This window comes from Solea senegalensis, linkage group LG8 (assembly GCF_019176455.1).
Source record: "Solea senegalensis isolate Sse05_10M linkage group LG8, IFAPA_SoseM_1, whole genome shotgun sequence".
Lineage (NCBI taxonomy): Eukaryota > Metazoa > Chordata > Actinopteri > Pleuronectiformes > Soleidae > Solea > Solea senegalensis.
Genome location: NC_058028.1, coordinates 9,105,079 through 9,127,453, shown reverse-complemented (window position 1 = coordinate 9,127,453; position 22,375 = coordinate 9,105,079). Strand labels below are relative to the sequence as shown.

General features: G+C 39.2%; 1 protein-coding gene across 2 annotated transcripts; it reads left to right on the top strand.

Annotated features, from left to right (window-relative positions):
* The first annotated feature begins 14,999 nt into the window (after positions 1 to 14,999).
* On the top strand, positions 15,000 to 22,375 carry LOC122773049 (gamma-parvin-like). Of its 2 annotated transcripts, XM_044031430.1 has the most exons (12): positions 15,001 to 15,104; positions 15,901 to 15,965; positions 16,599 to 16,701; positions 16,890 to 17,033; positions 17,828 to 17,943; positions 18,033 to 18,088; positions 18,180 to 18,214; positions 18,310 to 18,371; positions 19,380 to 19,448; positions 19,548 to 19,649; positions 20,462 to 20,534; positions 22,088 to 22,375. In XM_044031430.1, exons 1-12 carry the CDS (start codon positions 15,041 to 15,043, stop codon positions 22,159 to 22,161), a joined length of 963 nt encoding a protein of 320 aa, XP_043887365.1. In that variant the 5' UTR covers positions 15,001 to 15,040; the 3' UTR covers positions 22,162 to 22,375. The 2 variants fall into 2 exon arrangements, with proteins under 2 accessions (XP_043887364.1, XP_043887365.1); XM_044031429.1 differs by lacking the exon at positions 22,088 to 22,375 and having other exon boundaries at positions 15,000 to 15,104; positions 20,462 to 21,017.

Here is a 22,375-nt window from a genome sequence, read left to right as displayed (position 1 = left end):
CTGCTCGCAAAGTCACGGGTCTCACAAGAACCAAATCGCTTCACAGCGTTACACACACAGCAAGGTACCAGCTATAAGATCAAGGCAGCAATCGTGTTATTTTAGATGTTCATCATGGCAGAGCTGGCGAAAAAGAAGCAGTGAAGCGAGGAAGAGAAAACCACTGTCTGACCGAGCGAGGGGCCAACACACGAGTAGATGTAGGACAAGCTTTTTCTGCACAACAGCGAGGATAAAGAAGTAGACGGTGGTGAACGTGGTATAAATATGTATTCCAAAACTATAGGGGGTGCTCCAGAGAGTAAAAAGTTGAAAACAAATCTCCCAGACTTGCATTTCAAAGGTTGTAGAATTCATTTCAGCCAATAAACAATTCTAAATTTTACACACTGGAATTTTAGTGAGAGGAAATCTTTACTAAATCACTTCAGAGTGATTAGAAATATATACTGCAATAAAAACACACATTATGCTTGATTCTGTTCTTAAAACATAATGACTTGCACTGGTTCCACTGTTCCTCACAGTCTTGCAGGGAACACCCCAAACATTTTACACTTCACTGAGCAGTTAATCCGTTTCCTCGCACAGTCCAGTGAGTCTGCGAAATGGATTCACACCTCTTCACTCACAGGAGATCATGCAATAAATTAAAGTTCATAAAAACCTATTATTTTTTGTCAAAAAAAAGATCTTTGAAGTTAAAGTGAGGTGAGAGGGAGGGACGTCGTGTAGTTGTTCATATCCTGATGTCAGTCCCAGCTGACGGAGGTTTAGAGTATCCAGTTAATCTCTGCATGTTTTTGGACTGTGGGAGGAAACGGGAGAAAACCCACATCCACACAACATCCGGTCAAACTGGGATTCAAACCACTGTGTGACAACCCAAGATTACAACAGCGGATTCAGTCAGGTTCTCCATTTGCAGCAGTTACAGGTCATAGATTACAAGTGGGAGTGGATTTTTAAATCACATTTGACTTTTATTTTAGAAAGTGTTTTCACTCACTCACCAGCTACCACTTTTATCCTCTACATGAGGGTCCTATAGGGGGAGCTGTTCCAATCTCAGCTGACATAGGGCAACAGGTCGGGTCCATCACAGGGCCAGACATAGAGACAAATAACCATCCACTCTCATACTCACGGACAATTTAGAGTGTCCAATTTGCCTATAATCCTTAAATCTGCTTGTTTTTTGGACTGTGGGAGGAAACCAGAGGACCCGGAGAAAACCCGCACACACACGTGGAGAACATGCAAACTCCTTTTTTTCCCCTGAAAACTTACAACAAATATGTTAGAATAAAAATAAATAGGAGGAAAGGAAGGAACATGAACCAACAGCAAAGAACAACACAAAACAATACAATAACACAATAAAATTTACAACCAAGAACAGACTAAGCCTCCAAACACAGCACACTTATTTATCACTGCGTGTGGACTTTATCAATACGGTGATTCACTAGTCGACCGAAAAAGAACCAGCAAATATGAATTTTTCTTTCACAGACATGTTTATGATTCTTATATAAAAGGTTTTTTTATTAAACTGTAAAATGTCACTACTCAGTTTTCATATGGTTTCTGTTCACCTCATGTATCATACTGGGTATACAGTTAATATTTCATCAGTATTTATGTCATAATCCATATTTATTTTATATCTTCATGTTGAACCTTTACTATTTTATACCAGACTTGAATTTGTAAAACTTTAATATTAATGTTTTATATCTAAATTCTGAGAGCTTAACTTTATTCAATTTTTTTATCAGGTTTTAGTCAAATATAATAAGCTCTTTGAATGGCATTTGATTTGTTTGAACAGTGCTACATGAATAAAGTAAATAGTTGATTGACTGATTGATTGATTACAACATCTTATTAATAATTATACAGTTTTGTAAATATCAACTGATATATCAGCAAAAGGAATTTCCTTTTTACTTTCAAATATTGTTAATAAGAAGAACATTTATATTTGATAAATAATTAAAACTATATATACTCTAAATCATTTCTTTTCTAAGATGTACGCACATGATCTGAGCTTGGTTTTCTGGACCATAAGAACAATCTTGCATACATGTTTTGGTTTTGCTGCTATTTTTTTCTCTCTTTTTATATAAATCAGTTCAGGATCTGAGTGAGAGTTGTGAGGATTTTTCTTTCCACTTTGAATAAAACCCAGTGGGCTGCTGCCAATCTATACTGCGCCACAAATACAGAGCTCAGCATGTTTCAGGCAAAGGTTAGACAGAGTCCAGGTGATTCCCTCATGAAACAGCTTTCTCTCATCAGCTTTTCATCTGGACCAAACGAAGCAGCGTCGCTGTAACACTGTATATTACGGTTTGAGTATTATTGATTAATCACAGCATTTCACAGCCAAATTGGTGAGGAACATTACACAAAAACTTTTTTCTCTCTCTCAATCATCCACATTGAGTTGTGATGGGAAATCACCTGCATTTCACTCTCAGACCTGAATCCATACATTCACTCATGGTATATGTTGGGAGCAACAGGCAGAAGGAAGAGAGGCAAATGAGCTAAAATGACCTTGTTGTTGTTCATCGAGTGGGATTTCAAACATCTTAGGAGAAGTTCCCGTTGTGGAACCCATGACCCACTGTAAAGACTATATATCCCATCAGTCTTAAGTGTGATTCCCAAGAGGAGCTGGAGAAGGTGTCTGAGAGAAGGTCAAGGACACCTGGACTGTTTAAGTGCTGATAAATGGAGCGGTGTCTTTATACTGAGCTTACACATGTATGTACAATAATGTGCTCTAATTTAAAAAGAGTGTAAAGTCAGAACATCTGAGCTGCTGCTGCTGGACACAGTGGTGTGGTTAGTCAACGTCACACTATTGACACTGCAAATGCAAGGATTTCCCTCATTTAGGCTCCTTGGCTGCAGAAGAACTTCAGAAATTGCTGGTTTACACAAAAAAACGAACTATCGCCTCACTGTTATGCTGGGAAACGACCTCCAGTAGACCGAGGGTCACATGCTTTTATTGAAAGCTTTGACTCAGTCCATTAGTTATGTCAAGTTATTCCAAAAAATGACTCTCTGGTTCAGTCTCCATCAGCTCCAAAAAAAGAAATTGAAGACAATTAAAGCTGTTGATGGCAGAGCTCAACCAGGCCAAAATCTTGGCTTCAGCACAGATGGTTAGTATCTCACCAACTGTCGCCCAAATGGCCCCAGTACATCCCAAAATATGAGCTTGTTGCATTTGAGTCAGAAACGCTGGAACCTGTGTAAACATAAGATATAAGCACATTTGAAGACTAAAAACCTGTTAATGCTACATTTTCTGAACGTGCAGAAGATCTTCTGATTATTGAAGAATAGTCAGAAGAATCTGACTATCAAATCACATGGATTAAACATCTGGTATTTTTACACTACATTCCCAAATAAGGCCTTGAGCTTTTAAGTGATTACTTAATTGCCAATGTAAAAATGTTGCTTCAACTGTTCGCCTGCATTCGACAAGCTGTGAGCCGAGCTGAGCCCAAGGAAAGAAAGAAAGAATGATCCAGGAAACACAGCAGGCAATTAGCACATATCTCTCCTAATGGCTGCACACCCCACATGCATCTCAGCACTTATTATTGAGACAGTTCTCCAATGATTCATCACACTGGTGTTTGATTTGCCACCAGTCTGCTGCGAGGCCAGAAGCCATTACAGCATTAGACTGCAAATGCTGCTCAATGCTTTCGCTGGATGACCGTTTGGTTAATTGAGTCAAAGTCAGTCACTCTCCGCCTCACCTGGCTCGTACAGCAGTGGCAGCGCTCAGAGGAAGAGAACAATGCAGCAGCTGAAAGGCTCAGTCCCCATTTCTCATTTTTACTCCAAACCCTTGGCCCTTCTCCTGAAGCTCTTTGTCAGCTGTTGTTTTATTGCTTTTGTGGACTACAGGCATTATTAAGTTTGTCTGCAGCAAAGCAGAGACGGTAAATGTCTTCAGTGCTTGGGAATACAGGTGGACAGGTCGCAATCCATCTCAGGGCCACGCTCTCACACTCAATTTAGACTGTCTAATTAACCTAATCTGCATGTTTTTGGACGGTCGGAGGAAACTGGAGAAACCCCCACACACACACACACACACACAGGCAGAACATGCAAACTCCATGCATCTGACCGGGTCGTGAACCCAGGTCTTCTTGCTGCAAAGGCAAGAATGCTAACCACAACACCACCTACCAAGTGACCAATTTTGATACAAGAAATGGCAAAAAAAAAGATGCTGTGGTTAGCTTCAATGATAATAACTTCAGTAATAAATATCATCATATTGATAAATATCATTTGAACTGGCTCACGGTGTGTAAAATGTGTCATCATTTATTCCGTGGAGCTGAACCTGGCTCCTGATGTAAATACACAAGGCTGATTCATACAATCAGATGGTTGTACGTGGTTCGACTAAACGGCAAAGGCTGAAATGGACTAAGAGCAAAAACGTCTGGGGTCAAATGTCAGTCATGAGCCAGTTGCATTTCTGAGTGATGCACTACAACAAAACAAGCGGAAAAATGTAGTGAAGACACAGGTGTGTTTGTCTATTGAGTATCATGTGACCACAGCTGAGCTCAGCTGACGGCACAAATGAAGCGTGGTTCAGGAGAGAGACGCGTCAAATCAGCCAAACACAGATCATTACACGGTGTTAAGTATTCTGAATATGTACTTTTGTTCATGTGTGTAAATGGGTTTCATTTCCTATGCTGCTTGAGTAAATGGAGTGTAAACATCCGCCGCGTCCACATTTGTAGACGAATGAGTCCAATGAAATTATAAATGGCCTGTAATGATATGACACATTTTCTAGCACGGACGACCTCTCAACCACTGCTCATCTGCACACACGTTCATACCTGGAGATTATAATCCACGTGATGTGGGGAAACGTCATACATATAAAATCAATACATTTAAATCATGCAATTTTAGTTTAAAAAAGACAAAACATGCTTTGTTAAGTGTTAAGTGATGTCAGCAGTCATTAAACCTTGTCTCTAGAGATGATGTACACTGTCACTATTTCAAAGAGGCTATTTTTCTGCATAATTGTGTGCCATCTGAACACCGCATGCTGTAAATATACATAATCACGCTCGCAAAGGTCGTAATGAATGTCATTTCAATATAGAAGGTCAAATTTATGTGGCAGATTACACATTACGAACCCTAACAAGTCAGAGTCGTTATCTTTAACATTTAAGTCATCACTGTCATCACTGCTCAGGCTGATGTTGAGTCACAAATCCTGAAAAACACAACTTGAGTTCAACTAAAGCCTGAATCCTGGACTCAAGTATGATCAATCATTCTGTGCCGCTGTGATTCCAATATCTTCATCTTTTTTTCTGCATGGGTTGCTTTGGTAATTTGGCATGGCTTCTATACATAGATGAAAAGAAATTATTTTGAATTGAATTGAATTGAATTTTATTTTATTTTACTGTATTTAATTTAATTCCTTTTCATATTTAATCTTTTATCCTTTCAATGTCGTCCATCACGTACCATCTCAATTAACAGTGTAATAATGCCCACAAATTTGAGTTGCATTTCCTGTGAAACAGCATTGTTTTCTATCTAATAAACATCTGCATAGATGAATGGGTACTGAAATTAATTTTCTTTTTCTTCAATTAATAATCATGAGGGGGGGGAATCTTTTTTGTCTTTGCACTCCACTGATGTTGTACTCGCTGTGCAGCGAGGGATGCAGGATTTCCAGCATCAGTTTTGTGTTGCTATAAGACAATTTGAAATCCAGTTTGAGCTGCAGCCTCAGTGTTCAAACTGAGATTAAGCTGTATTAATTAGAATTAGTCATTTTTGCACACACACCAATTAGTGATAGTCAATTTGTCCCCTGCATTTAACTCATCCTTATTACACACCAGTAGTGAACACACACAAGCCGGGCACAGGAGCGTCCTGGGATTGAACCACCAACCTTCCAGTTACGAGCCCAATTCCCTGCCTCTTGACCATGGGCTGCCCACATTGCATTTCAAAGCACAAAATCAGACTCCAGCGGTACATTTCCTGCTGTCCGGACTTTCAAAAACAAATCTGGCATAGGAAAAAAAATCATATTTTTTCTCTGCTGAGAGTGTGAGAACAATGATGCTGAATTAGCATCTTTTCAAAGACTTGGCTCATCAGAAGGTCACTGAGACGACCCTGGTGCTGAGTCACAGATGGACACAGACAGGACGAGATGACGAATGATGGACTGCATAGAGTCCAGACCCTGGACATCTGGCAAACACTCACTCACACTCACTCACACACACACACACACACACACACACACACAGTGTCCTCACAGTCTACTACACACATGTAGTAAGGACACAAAAATAGCTTTGTATGTTTTTTAATGGCCCTCACAAAGCTACAAGAACAAGTACACACACCCATTCTTGTGCAGCATTCATAGTGAGGATATTATGTTTTCTACAGTGTTAGAAATCAGTGAATCAATGCTTCCAGCAGGTGTGCTCCCGCCACAGGTGAGCTGATTGCACGTGGGAGGTAGATGCAGGAGAGGAAGGAGGAGTCGCAGGTGGAGGCAACACACACACACACACACACACTCATGTTTGCCCAGCTTAACTCTTAGGACACTGCACTTTCATTCATTTGGACAACTTAAACAAAGCCTTAACCATAACCAGTTAATGCATAACGCCAACCTTAACCTAACCACACCTAAAATGTCCTTGTTTTTATATCTTAGTGAGGACCGATTATAGACATAAGGCATTAAGTTGTCCTCTTAACTGTCACAATTAAGTGCCAAACCCTAAAACCAGGTAAAACCATCCCTTTAAATTTGCGGGGACCAGACAAACGTCCCCATAAAGATATAAAACCATGTACACACACACTTGTATTAACAGTGCATACACACACAGAGAGGCAGAAAGGAAAGAGGGGACATTCAGTACCAGTTTGAGCTGCTGCTGCAGCTGCTGCAGAACAGACATTGCACATTACATCCAACACATTTAGCAGCCATCTGCAAGAACCATTATCGCTTTCACATACCCTAGAGTTTTGGGCACATCATTACCATAACTCGGGCAAGCAGCCACACACTTTTATTAAGACAGCACGTTTATAAATATGCAGATTAACCCGGGGTCTGAGCACTGAGTGGAAGCTAATGGGCAGAGTTACAGCCGTTTAAAGTCTCCAACATAATAACAGCGCCGCGTCACAGCAGCTAGAACAGAACAATGAGATGAGGAAGTAAGAAAATAATCCATATTGATCAATGTGAGGTGCGCTTTACTTATTGGAAGAGTTTGGGGGAATTAGAGGGAAAAAAAGGTGATATTGAATATCCTCTTGGTTCTGCTACAAAGCACACTTGCTGTGTTAAAAAACAAACAATCTGTATCCAGAAAATAATGTGAACAGTGTGAGGAGCATGAGATATCATCGCCCTGACCTTGGAGGGATTTTATTCTCGTCCAAACTGATTTATATTTGTGTGTAGTCCGGCGTGCTAATGGCTGCTCTGTAGACTTTCTATGACAAGGTTAAAGAGACACATTTATTGAATGTAATTGAAGCTTTTTCATAACCATAAATGATTTGATCAGATATATACAACAAGAAAACGGATGCTGTGAAGTCAAATTAGATTTAAAAAAAACTTTTAACTGATCAATACATTAAAAGCTCCGGTGAATCCATTCATCATTTACTGTAAATTACCACTTAAGAACCTATTTACCGTCCATTTATCATTGACTACAAATGAATGGACTGTAAATGATGAATGGTTTCAGTAGAAATTCAGTGGCGCTTATTAAGTTCATGCGTTTCATGAGCCGGCAATGCAACACTATAAAAGCTCTTAAGTCACAAGATTCACAATATTATGAACGACATGTTTATTCATGTAACATCTATTCATAATATTCAATCCTTTACGGTGTTTACAATGTAAATCACTCACTGGAGATACTGCATAGACTATTCTATGCTTTATTATCTTGTTAATATGTTTCCATATTCTATAATGCTAAATTCTGTTATTTACGGATAGGGAAAGATTAGCATCACCCTCATTTCAGCAAAAACAAAATGGCATGGGCAATTCTAAAACACCATCACCATCACGTCTTGGCTGCAACTCACTCCAATTTTCATAATTGATTAATCCATTGTTAAAATTGTTAATTGGTGTTTCCAAAAATCTCACATTGACGATGTTCTCAAATGTCCTGTTTGGACCACAAACCAAAAATTATGAAATATTAATTTGATTCCATTGTTAGTTGGAGCAAAGAAACCAGAAAACATTCACATTTATTTAAAAAATTCATTTATCAAAATAGTTTAGTGCAGTAAGTTCATGTAAAACCAACATAAACACATGGAATTCATTTCATGTTTTCATTCACCTGCACTGTAGAAAAAGTGACTGCAATGCAGTTTCACACGGTGTACTGTATACAAACATAATGATTGAGTGGTTGTTTACTGTTTTGACAATTCTTAAATTGTATTTCCATGTGTAAGATTGCAGACAGGACACCAGTGAGTGTGTATATAATACATTTAAAAGAATACTCACCCAGTTTCCCCAGAGGCACTGGAGCCATCGAACATCAGCTCCCAGGATTCTGTCACCATCTCCAGGCAGCTTTTTCTCGTCTTTCATGTACAGCTGGAAATGCTTTTTCTGCGTGTGAATTACCTTTATCATTGAAAGATGGGTTGAGACACTTGTTCATGTTTTTTTGGCAATGAATCATCACCTTCCCTGTCCCGTTTAACGTATAACCAAAGCAGTTTTCTTGCTGAGGAATGAAATATTTCAGCTGAACATCTTTACTGATGTAAAATGATGTCAAATGTATAATTCTTTGACAGCAAAAATAATGTAACATCCATCTCTGGAAACTACAATCGCCAACTCACTGACGGCTGGATTCAAAATCACACAGATAATCAGAGACTGTGAGGACATTTCTGTGTTGTTAGACAAGGCAGCATCAACCATCTGAGGTTTAAACTTCAGTTTGTACAGAGGATGCAAGTATGATTTTTGTCTCTGATTTGCTACAATAAAATCAGGAATAAAAGCTATGGAGTCGTTATTGCTTGTGCTTTAATTTTATAGACTGGGAGTGAAGTGTTTTATTGGTTGAAACATAACAAATAAAATAGTTCCCCTTCTGTGGAGCACAATCTTCCATCAATCCCTCCATTAAGGAGTAAATGTCCGCTTGTTTATGGAACAGAAGAACTAATCGCTCGAGAGACTTTTACTTACCCATAAACAAAATAAAATGTTCAATACATTTGGAGACTTTAGGCTTTTATGTTATTTATCACTGTGTGAAAAACATTCACAGGACACGTATCCACTGAGGATTAGTGGAGATTGATGGTTGATTTTTTTTTGTTAGAGGTAAAACTACATTAAGGTATTATCATGTCTCTACAAGGTCGCGACCCACAACGTAACATGGTAGCAATAACATCACGACACATCAATTCGGTGATAATAAATACATCTCAAGACAATTATATATTAACCATACATCACAGTATAAGATCTGTAATATGTGAAGATGACAAAAATGCTGTCTGCCATTAACTCACCATCAACCTCTTCAGTTCCTGGTTAACTTCTATTCACATTAGCCTCATCCCCGAGAGTATCGTGTTTACAGTGCAGTCTTCTTGTTATTTCAAATCTCAGTATTTGGTCGCGGTGCATCGATAAAGAAGCTACTTTAACGTTGTTTCTTTTGAACTTTACCTCTGCTCTCTCAGCCCGGTTCAGTGAGAGTGAAAGTTAGAGTGCTGCCGCTGCTGCTGCTCACCTCTGAGAGCAGCCAGAAAGCTTTGGCCACAATTACCATGTCTTCAAATGTCAACTCCCCCACTTTTGTCTCCAGTAAGACAAAGACAAACGCCAAAAGTACATTAAGAAATGTTCATTTGTGTTCATGTCTATATTAGGCTGCGAGGACTAATTTTGATTCAAACCTATTTTTGTGAGGACATTTTGGGGGGTGAGGGTTATAATGAGGTTTATGCGAGAGTTAACGGTCATGATTTGGCATTTAGTTGTCATAGTTAAGGTTAAGGTAAGGGGCTAGGGAATGCATGTGTTTGTGTGGGCGTGTGTGAAGTGAACTTCAGGAAAGACGAAGCATTTTATTCTAAACGTATTTATTACAGTGATGCATCCTCATTCTCTATTAGAGAGGCACTGCAACATCAGACACCTGACAAATCACATCTAAATAAAACCTGGGTTTACATTCAAATACAAGAAATTGATTGATTTTCAAACCTGATTCACTAAAACATCAGTAAAGGCTTTTATTCTGACAGGCTGGACAGGAGGTTTAGGCCGATATTGCGGTTCGTTAAGTGAAGTTGCTCACATTTTATCCGTGGACGGTGTCTGAACGTGGATCGGAAAGGAAAAGTGTGGGTGTTCTTGAAAGCGTTTGTGCATTCACAGTTTAGATTGCTCTGCTGGGTTGTGTCTATTTTATGTTTTGAACTACAAGACTAGAAAAAAAGATGCAGTGGATTAGACCTTGTGAGATTTTTCATCCATCTCTACTTCACCAAAGGTCAAACACAAGTCAAATAAATAGATTTTTGATGTGTACACGTGTGAAACATCTCCCACTTTTCATTTAGCTACAGAAAACCTGGCAGCATGAGGCTGATCATTTCTTTAATCCTGGCTTGGAGCACCGAAACCAAGCAAAGCTAAAAATAATGGTTTGCATGTGCAACAGAGCAACAGTTGTACTTAGAGATGCTGTGAAGAGATGCTCCCAGTGGAGCTGCAGCCTCTCTCCTAATGAGTGGGTGGAAGAGTAAAAGGTGTGTGGGAAAAGAAGTGCGACTCCCACTGATAACACGAGGAGAGGAGTGAAAGAGCTGTTCCCTACATGCTGATCATGTCCTGAGCTGCTCAGCACGACTACAAGAAAACCTCAGCAATGGTGAAGCCACAGCCACGTTCAACGGTAACAGTGTACGAGTATAAAGATCAAAGCCAAAGACATTTATAATAATGACCTCATCCACAAAGAAGGCAGGGCGGTAGGATATCAAAGATCTATGGGCATATATGAAAAACAAAAAAAGGCTCTTAGAGTCAATACAAAGGGGAATGTCTAGAAAGAAAGTGTGAGGCAATTGATTCGGACAGTTTCTGTTTGATCTTTGCAGAATAAAGAACGGAGCCGCGGAAATTAAAGATCCTTACTGAAGAGAAATGAAAAGAGGGACAAAGAGTTACAGAATGTAAAAAAAAAAAAAGTCCACTTTAAGTAAACGTGAATAAAAAATATTGAATCTCATTTTTCCCTAATGGTTTTCCCCCACATTAGTCCTTGCTCTGGTTAATCCTACCTCTCCCTCTCTCTCAGCACCCTGAGATGTCTTTGGTTTTGTTGCGTCGTAGGAAGCGCGTGTCAGCGGGGTCGAAACCCTGCTCGCTGGCTCCGAACAGAGCCCAGCTGGGAGTCTGGGCTACGTAGTCCAAGGCCGAGAAGCTCCACTGTCCCCCGCTCTCCTCGTGGGCCTGGACCAACTCCTGGAAACGCTCGTAGTCGATCCACGTCCACCACTCACCATCCACCTTGAACTGAAAGAAGCACGCGGAAGAAGAGATAAAAAAAGTCATCATCATAGAAACCAAGAAAAAGCGAATATGAAGTAACAACATGAAATTTGATTGGATAATTTAGTAATAATGGGTTTTCAACTGAGTCCATCTCTTGGTTTGTTTGTTTGTTTATAAAAACTATGCAACAGATTTTCATGAAACTTTATTAAGAGATGGGGTTTTGGTTGAGGAAGAATCCATAAAGATGCAACAACATTTAACTGAATTTAAAGGTCCAGTGTGTATAAAAGCTTTAAATCATACACTTGTACAAATCTAGCCTGCCTTCTTGTGCATTGATGCTTCTCCAACTGTAAAAAAAAAAGAGAAAGGGCCACAGAGTGCATTTCCTGTTTTGACATGGCAGCATCTTCATACAAAAGAACAACAACAGTGTCCTTTCTGGTTTGAAAGGACACTGTTGAATCTTGCTGGAGCTACTTACAACTGTATCAATTCATTTTCTTCTATGAAATATCACAACCAACAAAAACCTATTCACCTGTTACCAAGGTTCATAATAAATCAGCAACAACCCTAAGTTTTGCATCTGTATCTATATCATTATCACACAATTCTACGACTTATATGCAATGACTAAATGAAGTTGCAGTAATTGTCAAGTATTTCAAATTCAAACAGACAATTTACAGATGTGGTTACAGAGCGTCTTGCTCCACATCTGCCACTTGCATTTCCTTTCCACTCCTTTTTCTTAACCAGTTGTGGGTTAACCAACTTCACCTCCTCCCTTTTCTTCATATTTTCTTTTTAATCAATCACTGCTTCTTACTCCTTCACCCAAATTACCATCCATCATAGCAAAAAAAAAAAAAATGGGGAGGTAAATTGACAGAAGGAGAGCAAGGAGCTGAAAAATGTGAGGGAGATGTGAATGACCAGGGAGAGAGAGAGAGAGAGAGAGAGAGAGAAAGAGAGAGAAAGAGCAGCGTATTTGTGCTCAACAGTGATGGAAAAGCCTCCAACATCATTCTCCTCCTCTAATCTTCCTTGTTTTCCAAAGCAGTGCAGGAGGTGAAGGTCATGAGCTTTACTTTCCCATCACACACACCGTGTTGTCTGCAAACGTAATAAGAACGAAGCAAAGCAGCGAGCGATGCAACCTTTTCTCTGGAGTTCAACACGGCTGCAGTAAAAAGTTTGATCCTTAAATGACCTTGGACCCAGTTTCTTGATCAGATGTGACCGGATACGAGAAGGCACACACTTTTCACTGGGGATGAATATTGTGCTTTTACCTCTCGGCGTCCAGCATTTAAAAAGCTCTTACAGATTCACTGCCCGACCACCTAGTGTGTACTGATGCTTTTAAAATCGTCAACCTTATACCAAACAACTGTATTTCACATGAGAGGAGGAAAGAGCAAGTATTGCTTACACAAATGACAGAAACAAAGTACTCATGAAGGAAAAGGACCAACATATATTTACCCAGTTGAAGCATAATGTGTTAAAACATAGACCTTTAGATGATCTGCCTCAGCCATTAGAGAAAAGCTACCCATTGCATTCCTAATGAATCCCAAGTAAGGGGGTGTGCTGGGAGTTAATGTTTCTGGTAATGAGAAGGGGTGATATTTGTTCAGCCATCACCTCGACAAACAATCTCAGTCTCCAGGCAACAAAGTGAAGCTGTACTGTTGTCTGTACTGATGGTGACTTTGCTGAGGATCACTGAGGAAGCCGAGGACAGACTCTTCCCCGAAACCACAGGAGGGGCTTTCATGTTGAGAGCAAATGCCAATGAGCTGTGCAGTGCTTTCACACACACACATACACATCTCTCATGCTCTCATTATGGGATAAAAGTCCAAAATGGAGGAGTTTCTATAAACAGTGTTTATTCTTTTGAATTCAGCAATGCATATCTGTGTGTGCAGTCATTACCATCCCAGTGCTGACTGCTCGGTACTCGACCCGGTACAGGTGCAAATGACTGGTTTGCATATCAGAAAAAGAAAAATATGAAACCCAAACAGTCAAAAAAAACTAACTGCTCAGTAATTTAAAAAAGACTGTATCAGACGGATATATCGGTCTCTGTAAATATTAAAATCAAACATTTATTGTTACAGAACCGGCTTCCAAAACAAACTGAATCGATGGATGTTCATCTACTTGTAATCGTGAATTAGAGGTGACTGAGGCTGCAATACCTGCCACTTAGAAAACAAAAAAAGTTGTTTAAAAAGGAAACTAAAGATCAACAAAATATAACAAATTCAACCAAAGTAGAAGAATGTACTGTATATTCTCTCCTGCGTACAGTCAGAATCAGGAGATTAGCCTGAGGACACACATTGATTGACAGCCATGAGCTGCCACCCCCAGTCCTCCCCCTCCTCGACTCTGGCCTTCACTGATTAGTTAGGAGGTCAAACTGTTGAAGGGCACAACTCTGCTCTGCTGCCACGGGCGACAAACATTTAGAAACCATATTAATGTTCACGTCGTGTGCAGTCACACTGAATGTCTACTTTACATGGTGCATTACATTCTATGGTGTACTAGTTTAGGTGTGTTATCGTCAGCTAAAACAATCATGGCAAATGTGTTCCAGGTTTCCAGGGTAAAACAAACTCAGCACAGCTTATATCAGGCTCATCTGTTAGTTTATCTGTTCTATTCGGACAGAAAATGTGGTCAGTACTGCACTCTTTGTCAAGTAGATGAGTCATCGTTTGAAAGTTACACACAACCTCAGGAAAAGCAAACCACACACACACACATAAAACAGAGACCATAATATCGACATGCTCCAGGTCATGTCTTTTCTGTCAGCGTGAGCTAGTTCGTGTATGCCGTATCTTATCACAGACTGTGATTCAAAATGTTCAGAGGGACAGTTGCTGCCTTGTAAGTCTGCGGGTATATTAACAGCACTGCACTTGATCTGTTTTGTGCTGAGTGCTCTGCTGAAAAAAAAAAAAGAGAAAAGGAAGTGAGGAGACTTAATGCTTTCCGTCTTCATCCACTTCAGTTATCTGTCTCTGTTTTTCGAGCCCTCTAACACCCTCAGTCGCAAAAGTATCTTTTCAGAGCACACACAACTCCACTCCGCAAGTGCAGAGACAGCTTTTGTTTGTATCTGATGTATTGGAGGCACAAGATTTTGTGTCATTGCAATGAGTGCTCCCACTGCTGGTCGGTGAGTGCGTAACTCCCCTGCAGCAATAAGGTGCAAGAAAAACCACAAAGCCATGTCTAGAGAGAGAAATGTTCCTCCGAGCATGATGATGTAAGAGGTGTGTGTTCAGCGAGGTGCCCTGTATTGAGTTCTACAGGTGTTGTTGACAGATTAACTTGAAGATGGAGGCTGACATCTTTGAGTATCACAAAGAGGAGTGCAGTGTGGACACCGAGTCTTTCCAGGGTATGTATGCAATTAATGAGTTGTTACACACACACTGTGAAATCCCTCATTTTGTCAGTCGTGACCTGTGTTGCACATTTGGAGTGGACAAATTACACTTTTATGTTTTAGAATTTGCAACTAAGGGACTTTTCCAAACTTAAGTCTACTGTTAACATGTATATGAACCAATAACATTGGAATAAACTAAATACTTAGACACACCCATGAGAAAACAACTTAATGCTTTTCAGCTCAACAGTACTGAACTGTTTAGCCACCATTAAGGTGTAGATCTGGTCTGAAAGAGTGAATTAGTTCAGTGCACTGGGTGTATTTTGTTTTACTCAGGTGATTTAATTTAGCATCACTTTGTGTTGTTATACATCACACATCCATCAGACACTAAGCAACACTAGCATCCATTTGAAGTTGTGTTTTCGGGGCATCTACAAGTTGAATTCCAACAATCTGTGTCACCTCCTGGGGAAAATATCTGACAATTTAGTTGCTCACTCCTCCACTGTTTTCATAAGCTAGACAGTAAATTTAAATGTGTGCCAATTTGTGGTGTTTGGATGTGGAATCAGCTTTGTTGAGTGTATGAGGAAATAATGTCGTTTAAAATCAGAACAGTGAAGTCAAAGAGGCTAAAACACTCCAGATTCCGGTGATTCTTTCTCAGTAATATTATATTTCACCAGCTTGCATAATCTATAGTTAGCGCGTGCAGCAAAATTAAGAAAATAGCTACTTTGTTTTCATTTTGAGTAATAAGTTAATAAGCTTTGATAATAGTTTGTTTATATTCACACAGGAGAGAGGAGGAAGCTCATTCAGCCGACATCTTTAAAAGACCCCAAACTTGAAAAGCTAAAAGAGGTAAAAGATTCATTTCTGTTGTGTCTGAATTTCTGTTTCCCATTCAACATTTACATTGTTACATACGTGCATATATCCACGGATCCAAGGCTGCCCCTAAATCTTATACAGTATTCATCTTTAGTGGGCTGGAAATAAATCCGACAGGGAAAATACATTACAGAGCCTGTGTGTGTGTGTGAGTGAGGTATAGAGCATGAATAATATCTGATGCAGGCAGAGAGGTGGAAGGATCAATGAAAGTTTAATGAACATAATTATTAGAGGTGATGGGAGGTGGATTATAGAGCAGTGAGGAGCTAGTAGGATCTGACATTAAAACACATTTTTGATTGGAAAAGATTGCAGCTCGACTGCTTGTGCAAGTGGCAATGAATGACTGAATGAATGAATGAATGAATGAATAACCTAAAAAGCCTTGCCGGTGTTATATTTAGACTTTGGAGGGAAAACAAATTAAATACTTTTTTTTACACTTTGGGGCCACAGTGTGTATGTCGTTGTACGAGAATAGATAAAAAATAGTTCAATTTTAGAGTACAGGGTCCATGCTGTTTTTCATCTCCAACATCGAGCGGAGAAAAATGTCTGGAAGGAGATGAAAGCATTTGATGATGAATTGTGTCTTGCTAGGCATTAGTTGATTGGATCAATGGGACTTTGAAACCGGAGCACATAGTGGTTCAGAGTCTGGAGGAGGATCTGTACGATGGATTGGTGCTTCATCATCTGCTGTGTGAGTTAATACACATTTGTGATGATCGCACCCAGTATTACATTATAATTAACATACTTCCACTGTCTCAGTATTCAAATGAGGTGCTGAATATTAACGCTTTCCTTCCTCATCAAGAGCTCCTTTATGATGACCGCTCTAATCTCAGCAAAGCTCTGACCATACAAATTTGAATCGGTTTTCTCCAGCCAGATTGGCCAACGTACATTTGCCTGTGGAGGACATAGCACTGACCATTGCTGCTCAGACACACAAGCTGGAAATAGTTCTGGAGGAGTTGGACAAGAGACTGGGCCTGCAGGACAGCAGCCAGATCAAATGGAACACCAAGCGTGAGTCATGCAGCTGACAGCCCGTCACCAACAAAGCAAACAAATGTTCTGTCCTTCCTTACTTGAACAGGATTTGGTGCAAGCTCAAGTGTGCCACATTAGCTTCCAGGGATTTAAAATAAAGGTTGCGGAAATGAAGAGGCTCTGCGGTAATTATGTCCCAGATGATTATCTGGTACAGTACTGAGTTATGGAAACAAAAAAGACCATGTAATAGTGATAGCCTGGTGTATAGTCACTCATCTTATAGGACAGAATATAACCTGATTATATATCCAGGCTTAATCACTCGTAAGTAGTCATTCAGAAAGTATTGCAACAATCAGATTTCATCCAGTCGGTGCTCTGTGGTGAACATAATAACACAACGTGTGGACTTAGTTGGCAGTGAGTCACTTAATTTAATCAGTCACTTAATTAATTTACCACTATTTCTAACTGATCTGCCATCATAAGAAAGTTCCAAAATGACAATTATATTGTTGTGCAACTGTGTTATTGATAAGTAATCACAGTCGGATTCTTGCTAAGCTGCAGCAACACTTAGTAGCAAAAATAATAACTTAATTGTGAGACCAACTGAAGGGAACTGTAACAGCTAAACTGCTTTTCTCCCTAATAATCCCTAATAATGAAAACAACCATACAAGGATGTCCTGTTACAACATTTAAAGGTTATCAATAACAGGAAACACTTTATGGATTGTTATTTATAGCTCTTTTAAATTGAATTTACGTGTACACTTGGTGGTGATGAATTCAAATTTTTGTGTTTTCTGCCATTCATCTGTCAGTCATCCACAACAAAGACCTTCTAGCTACTGTTCATTTGCTGGTTGCCATGGCGAGACGTTTCCAGCGTGAATTGGATTTGCCGTCAAATGTGAAGGTTGAAGTTGTAACAGTGGAGGTGAGTTTGAGCTCCAGTTCCCTGCTCTCATTCTGCCTTGAACACGTCTTGTACTTAAATTGTTGTTCTCTTAAATCTTAAATGTACAGGTCAGTAGCAGTGGAATCAAATCCACCGTGCAGACAGAGGTCCTAACAGAGGATAAGTGAGTAGACTTCTCTCACGTGACATTCTGTGGACCCGTGGGGGGGAAATAAATGAATGCTCTCGTCATGTATTTTTGGCTTCTTCAACAGCAATACAGGCTCAGACTCCTCCAGCAGTACTGAAAGTGAGTAAGAGTGGTCAGAGGCTGAGTCGCTGTTAACATCTTGAATGTCATCCAACAATGACTTAACACATTTTCCTGGTGGTCTGGTCACACAGGGGAAGATCCCATTGAGCAGCTGCTGAAGCTTGAGGCTCACAAGGTCAACACAGTAAAGAAGGTATAATAATGAGGAGTGAAGTTCCAAAGTGTTAACTCTCAACAGCAGCAGCAACACTGATCGACGAAACGGGAAATAAATATCTTAACCTGTACTTACAACACACGTGCCAGTGAATGTGGAGGTAGTGGGTGTAGGTAAATTAGGGAAGTGGTCATTTTAGAGAATGTTTGAAGCTCATTATTATCATTATTATTATTATTATTATTCTGTTTGGTCTTAGCTCAGAAAATGTCCCAAAACAAAACTGTGCAGTAGAACTGTCCATTCAAATGGTGAGTTGACATATAGTAGTAAAAAGCGTCAGTATGTCAGACACTTGTTTACAACCGTCTTTACAAAGCATCTAATTTGGAAACTGGTTGGTTTTATCATTACTGTGCTAAAATTTTGAATGTCATGTCATCTGTACTTGAGGGTTTAAAGTTGTGATTTTATTAAGCAGCAGGGTCAATCCGAGTTATCCCTATATTAGCTCCGTATTTTTTAGCAAATGAGACACAAAGGGTTCATTGCTACAGATGTTAAGGGGAGGGTAATACGACATAAGCATAAGACAGAACACAGTGATGGTGGGAAAATGTCTTTTTCTTGTACATCCAAGCAGGCAGGGTGTCCATCCAATGTAGAAGTTTTTGTAAATCTAATCTTGTATGGGCCTAACATCAAGCCCATACTGTATATAGTCTGGTAACTATTCTATTTAACTATCTTATCTTATCTTACCTTGGAGTGCCAAAGTGACTCTGACAATCATTTATTAACATACTTGCTAATGAATTTTCTGTTGTTTTTGCTAATTAATGTTAATAGTCTAATAGCCTGAGTGCTCACTCAAAGGCTGTCATCTGGAGTGCAGAATCAGAGCGCGTCTGTTTTCATTAGATCTGATGTTATCATTCTTCGCCCTGCTGACTGGAGCAAAATTTGCCAGGTTCTGATTAAAAGTGGAACAGTTCATAGTTTCAGCTAAATAACAGCATGTTTTGTTTCCATTTTCATTTTCAGGCCATTTTACACTTTGTCAACCAGAATATGTCAACCGTGGGTCTGCAGGTGACTGATATGGACAAACAGGTTAAAAGAGCTCATCAGCTTTGAAGCACAAAAAAAAGAGAGAATGAGTCATTAATGAGTTCCCCTGAGATGTCGTCACCTCCTGGCTTTTCTCTCTAGTTTGCGGACGGTGTCATCCTGCTGCTGTTGATCGGACAATTGGAAGGCTTCTTCATCCCGCTCTGTGAATTCAGCTTGACCCCTGTCAATCACTCTGAGATGGTATTATTAGAGCAACACACTTGTGGTTTTATTTTATATATTCTCATGCATTAAGTGGGATTTATTTGTGTTGTAAAAAATAATTCAAGAACAAACAATCCATTCAGGCTACATTAATCAAATTCAAAAGAATGCAATGCTAATTTTAATTAATTTCCATCAGTTATAATGAGCTAAAGCACTGAAACCTAATACAATAAACTGTATGAGTAAATGATTATTTTACATTTCCCATGATAACAAATGCATAATTGTGACTGTCACGGCTTTCTTGAAATCTTTGATGAGTCTATGAAAGAGTTATAACTCCTCATACAAATATGATGAGCTTATGAGCTTTGTGTATATACACTGTGACACTGTCCTCATTAGACCTTCCTTAAAATCTTAAACACTAAAAAGCTTCAGAAATAAACACATTATATATTTATGTGCCATTCATATTCCATTGTTATACACACTGGATTCTATTGCCATATATTCAGAGTGAAACCTCAACCAAAAACAGTAAAAGTTTTGCTATGGCAGTCTATTTTGCTATGTACTATATGTACATAAATGTTAAGCATAAATTGACAAATAATTAAAATACATTTATTGTTTCATGTTTTTAAAGGACAAAATTTACTTTCCTTCTTTCCAAAAACAAAGGTAGAAAACAAGATTGATGCCACTTTCACGTCTGGAGGTCACTCACATTAGCGATAACGAGACATGAGTCACTGGAAAATAAAATTTTGTGCTGAATTATTGAAATAAAAATGTGATAAACTGATTTTGTGTTTGACATGTTTGGCTCTTCGATCCCACAGCTTCACAATGTGACCTTGGCCCTGGACCTCCTGAATGATGTAGGCCTACATTTGTCCAGTGTGAACCCACAAGGTGAGCTCTTCTTACTAATACTAATACTAATACTGCAGATGTGTACTCACATTAAAACACCAGGCACACACCATGGTAAAACAACAGCAGAAGTCAGTCTGCACTGAAATTATTTTAAATGTAAACCAGTGGAGCTCCAAGAAGGCAATGTCAAACTAATTCAGATGACGTCCTCCATGAAGCACATTTATCAGAATGACAGGGAAGTGCCAGAATTTGTTTGTTTGAGCAGCATCGCTGCAGTAGCTTGACTTCATCTCAGCTGTTCCATGCTCTGACTGTGTCTTGGAGGAAAAAGGTGTAATTGCTTGCAGAATATAAATGAGCACAAGTCATGACATGATGTGTATCATTGTGGATGATTGGCTCCATTTGAGGTCATCATTTTTCATTTAGAGAGGAACATGGTGTCAAGGGGACAATGTCCACTGATAGAAACGGGGATTCACCACTACAGCTAGATCCTGCATGTTGTTACTCTGTGTGTGTATGTATATATACTAATTAATATCAATAGTCTATATATGTATATATATGTATATATATACTAGAGCTTTGGTTATGCTGTCCATTTTTAAAAGAAACGTATGAATTCTGTCATTCGCTAAGTACTCAGTTTTTCCCTTTGCTCTGATGAACATATGTACATATCAATTATTACTACAATATGTTATTATTGAATCATCATTATTTGGTTAATTTGCAAATATTAGTTTAGGAAAAGTTATTTTTTGTTTGAAGTAAAGTAAAACTATTTTTAAGGCACAATTGGAAAACAAAGTGAAAAAAACAGCCTATGTGAGACAAACCTTATCATCCTTATGATTCCCTACAGTTGTGTTATCAGGAATCACAGGGTTTCAAAAACCACATGTGGCTGTAAAGTTGGGTGGCCATGTCGACTAAAACAGTTCAGGAATATAAAAGGAGTGATTGTGAGTTACTCACTTGTGTAAGTGTGCGAATAAATCAATATTAAATGGACCTACTTCTCTTCCCCACAGATATATTACTGAGTTCACAACAACCAAATACAACCCACAGCCATACAGCCAGCTATTGTAAAATAAATCCCCAACACAATAACTGTTAATGTAAGGAGCAGCACAATTAATCCACGCCAGGAGCAAATGATGAATTTAATTCCATTATAGTGTCTTTTTAATTACTGACATAATTGCTGTGATAGAATGAGGGATCCCAGCACGCAGGGTCTAAAACGGGAGCGCACTGCATGCATTAATTAGGTTTTGCCGGTCGTGGAGTCGATCTTTATGTCACATTCATTCAGTTAGTTCATCTCACAACTGAGAACAATTTTGTTGGGATCCCATCTCACCAAGGACATATTGATTAGATTTCCATCTAAAGTTGTTTTTAGTCCTTCTGATCTATGACCTGCAAGGCTGGGTTATGAGAATAGTATTTAGCTAATGTTGTTAGCAAGTGACGGTAATGCATCCTCATACTTCACTGCCTCACTGGCTCGGTGGTTGAAGGCTGATGGTGGATTAAAAATATTCACTTCATGTTCTCTGTGGCTCGTCTGACAGATATTGTCTCTCAGGATGTTGCTGCCACCATGAAGGTCTTGTATGCACTGTTCAAGAAGCACAAAGAGAAATGAGAGGCGACACGTGAAGAGGAATTCACCAAATGGAAATATGCAAACAGAGCTGAAGATAGATGGAGTCAGTGTGTGTGTGGGTTTTTATTTCTCTCTCTTGCAAGTACTGTAAATCCAAAAGGATGAACTTCTCTGTTGTTACGTATTTTGTTGATGCAGGAACTTTAAAGCTGCACTGTGTAACTCACAGTGATTTTATGTTTTGTTAATATCC

Bases quoted from the DNA above. Each gene is read 5' to 3' on its own strand.
- LOC122773049 (XM_044031429.1), top strand. From the start codon at position 15,041: ATGGAGGCTGACATCTTTGAGTATCACAAAGAGGAGTGCAGTGTGGAC. The intron at 15,105-15,900 runs GTATGTATGCAA...ATATTCACACAG, and splicing joins GGACACCGAGTCTTTCCAGG to GAGAGAGGAGGAAGCTCATT. The intron at 19,449-19,547 runs GTTAAAAGAGCT...TTTTCTCTCTAG, and splicing joins TGACTGATATGGACAAACAG to TTTGCGGACGGTGTCATCCT.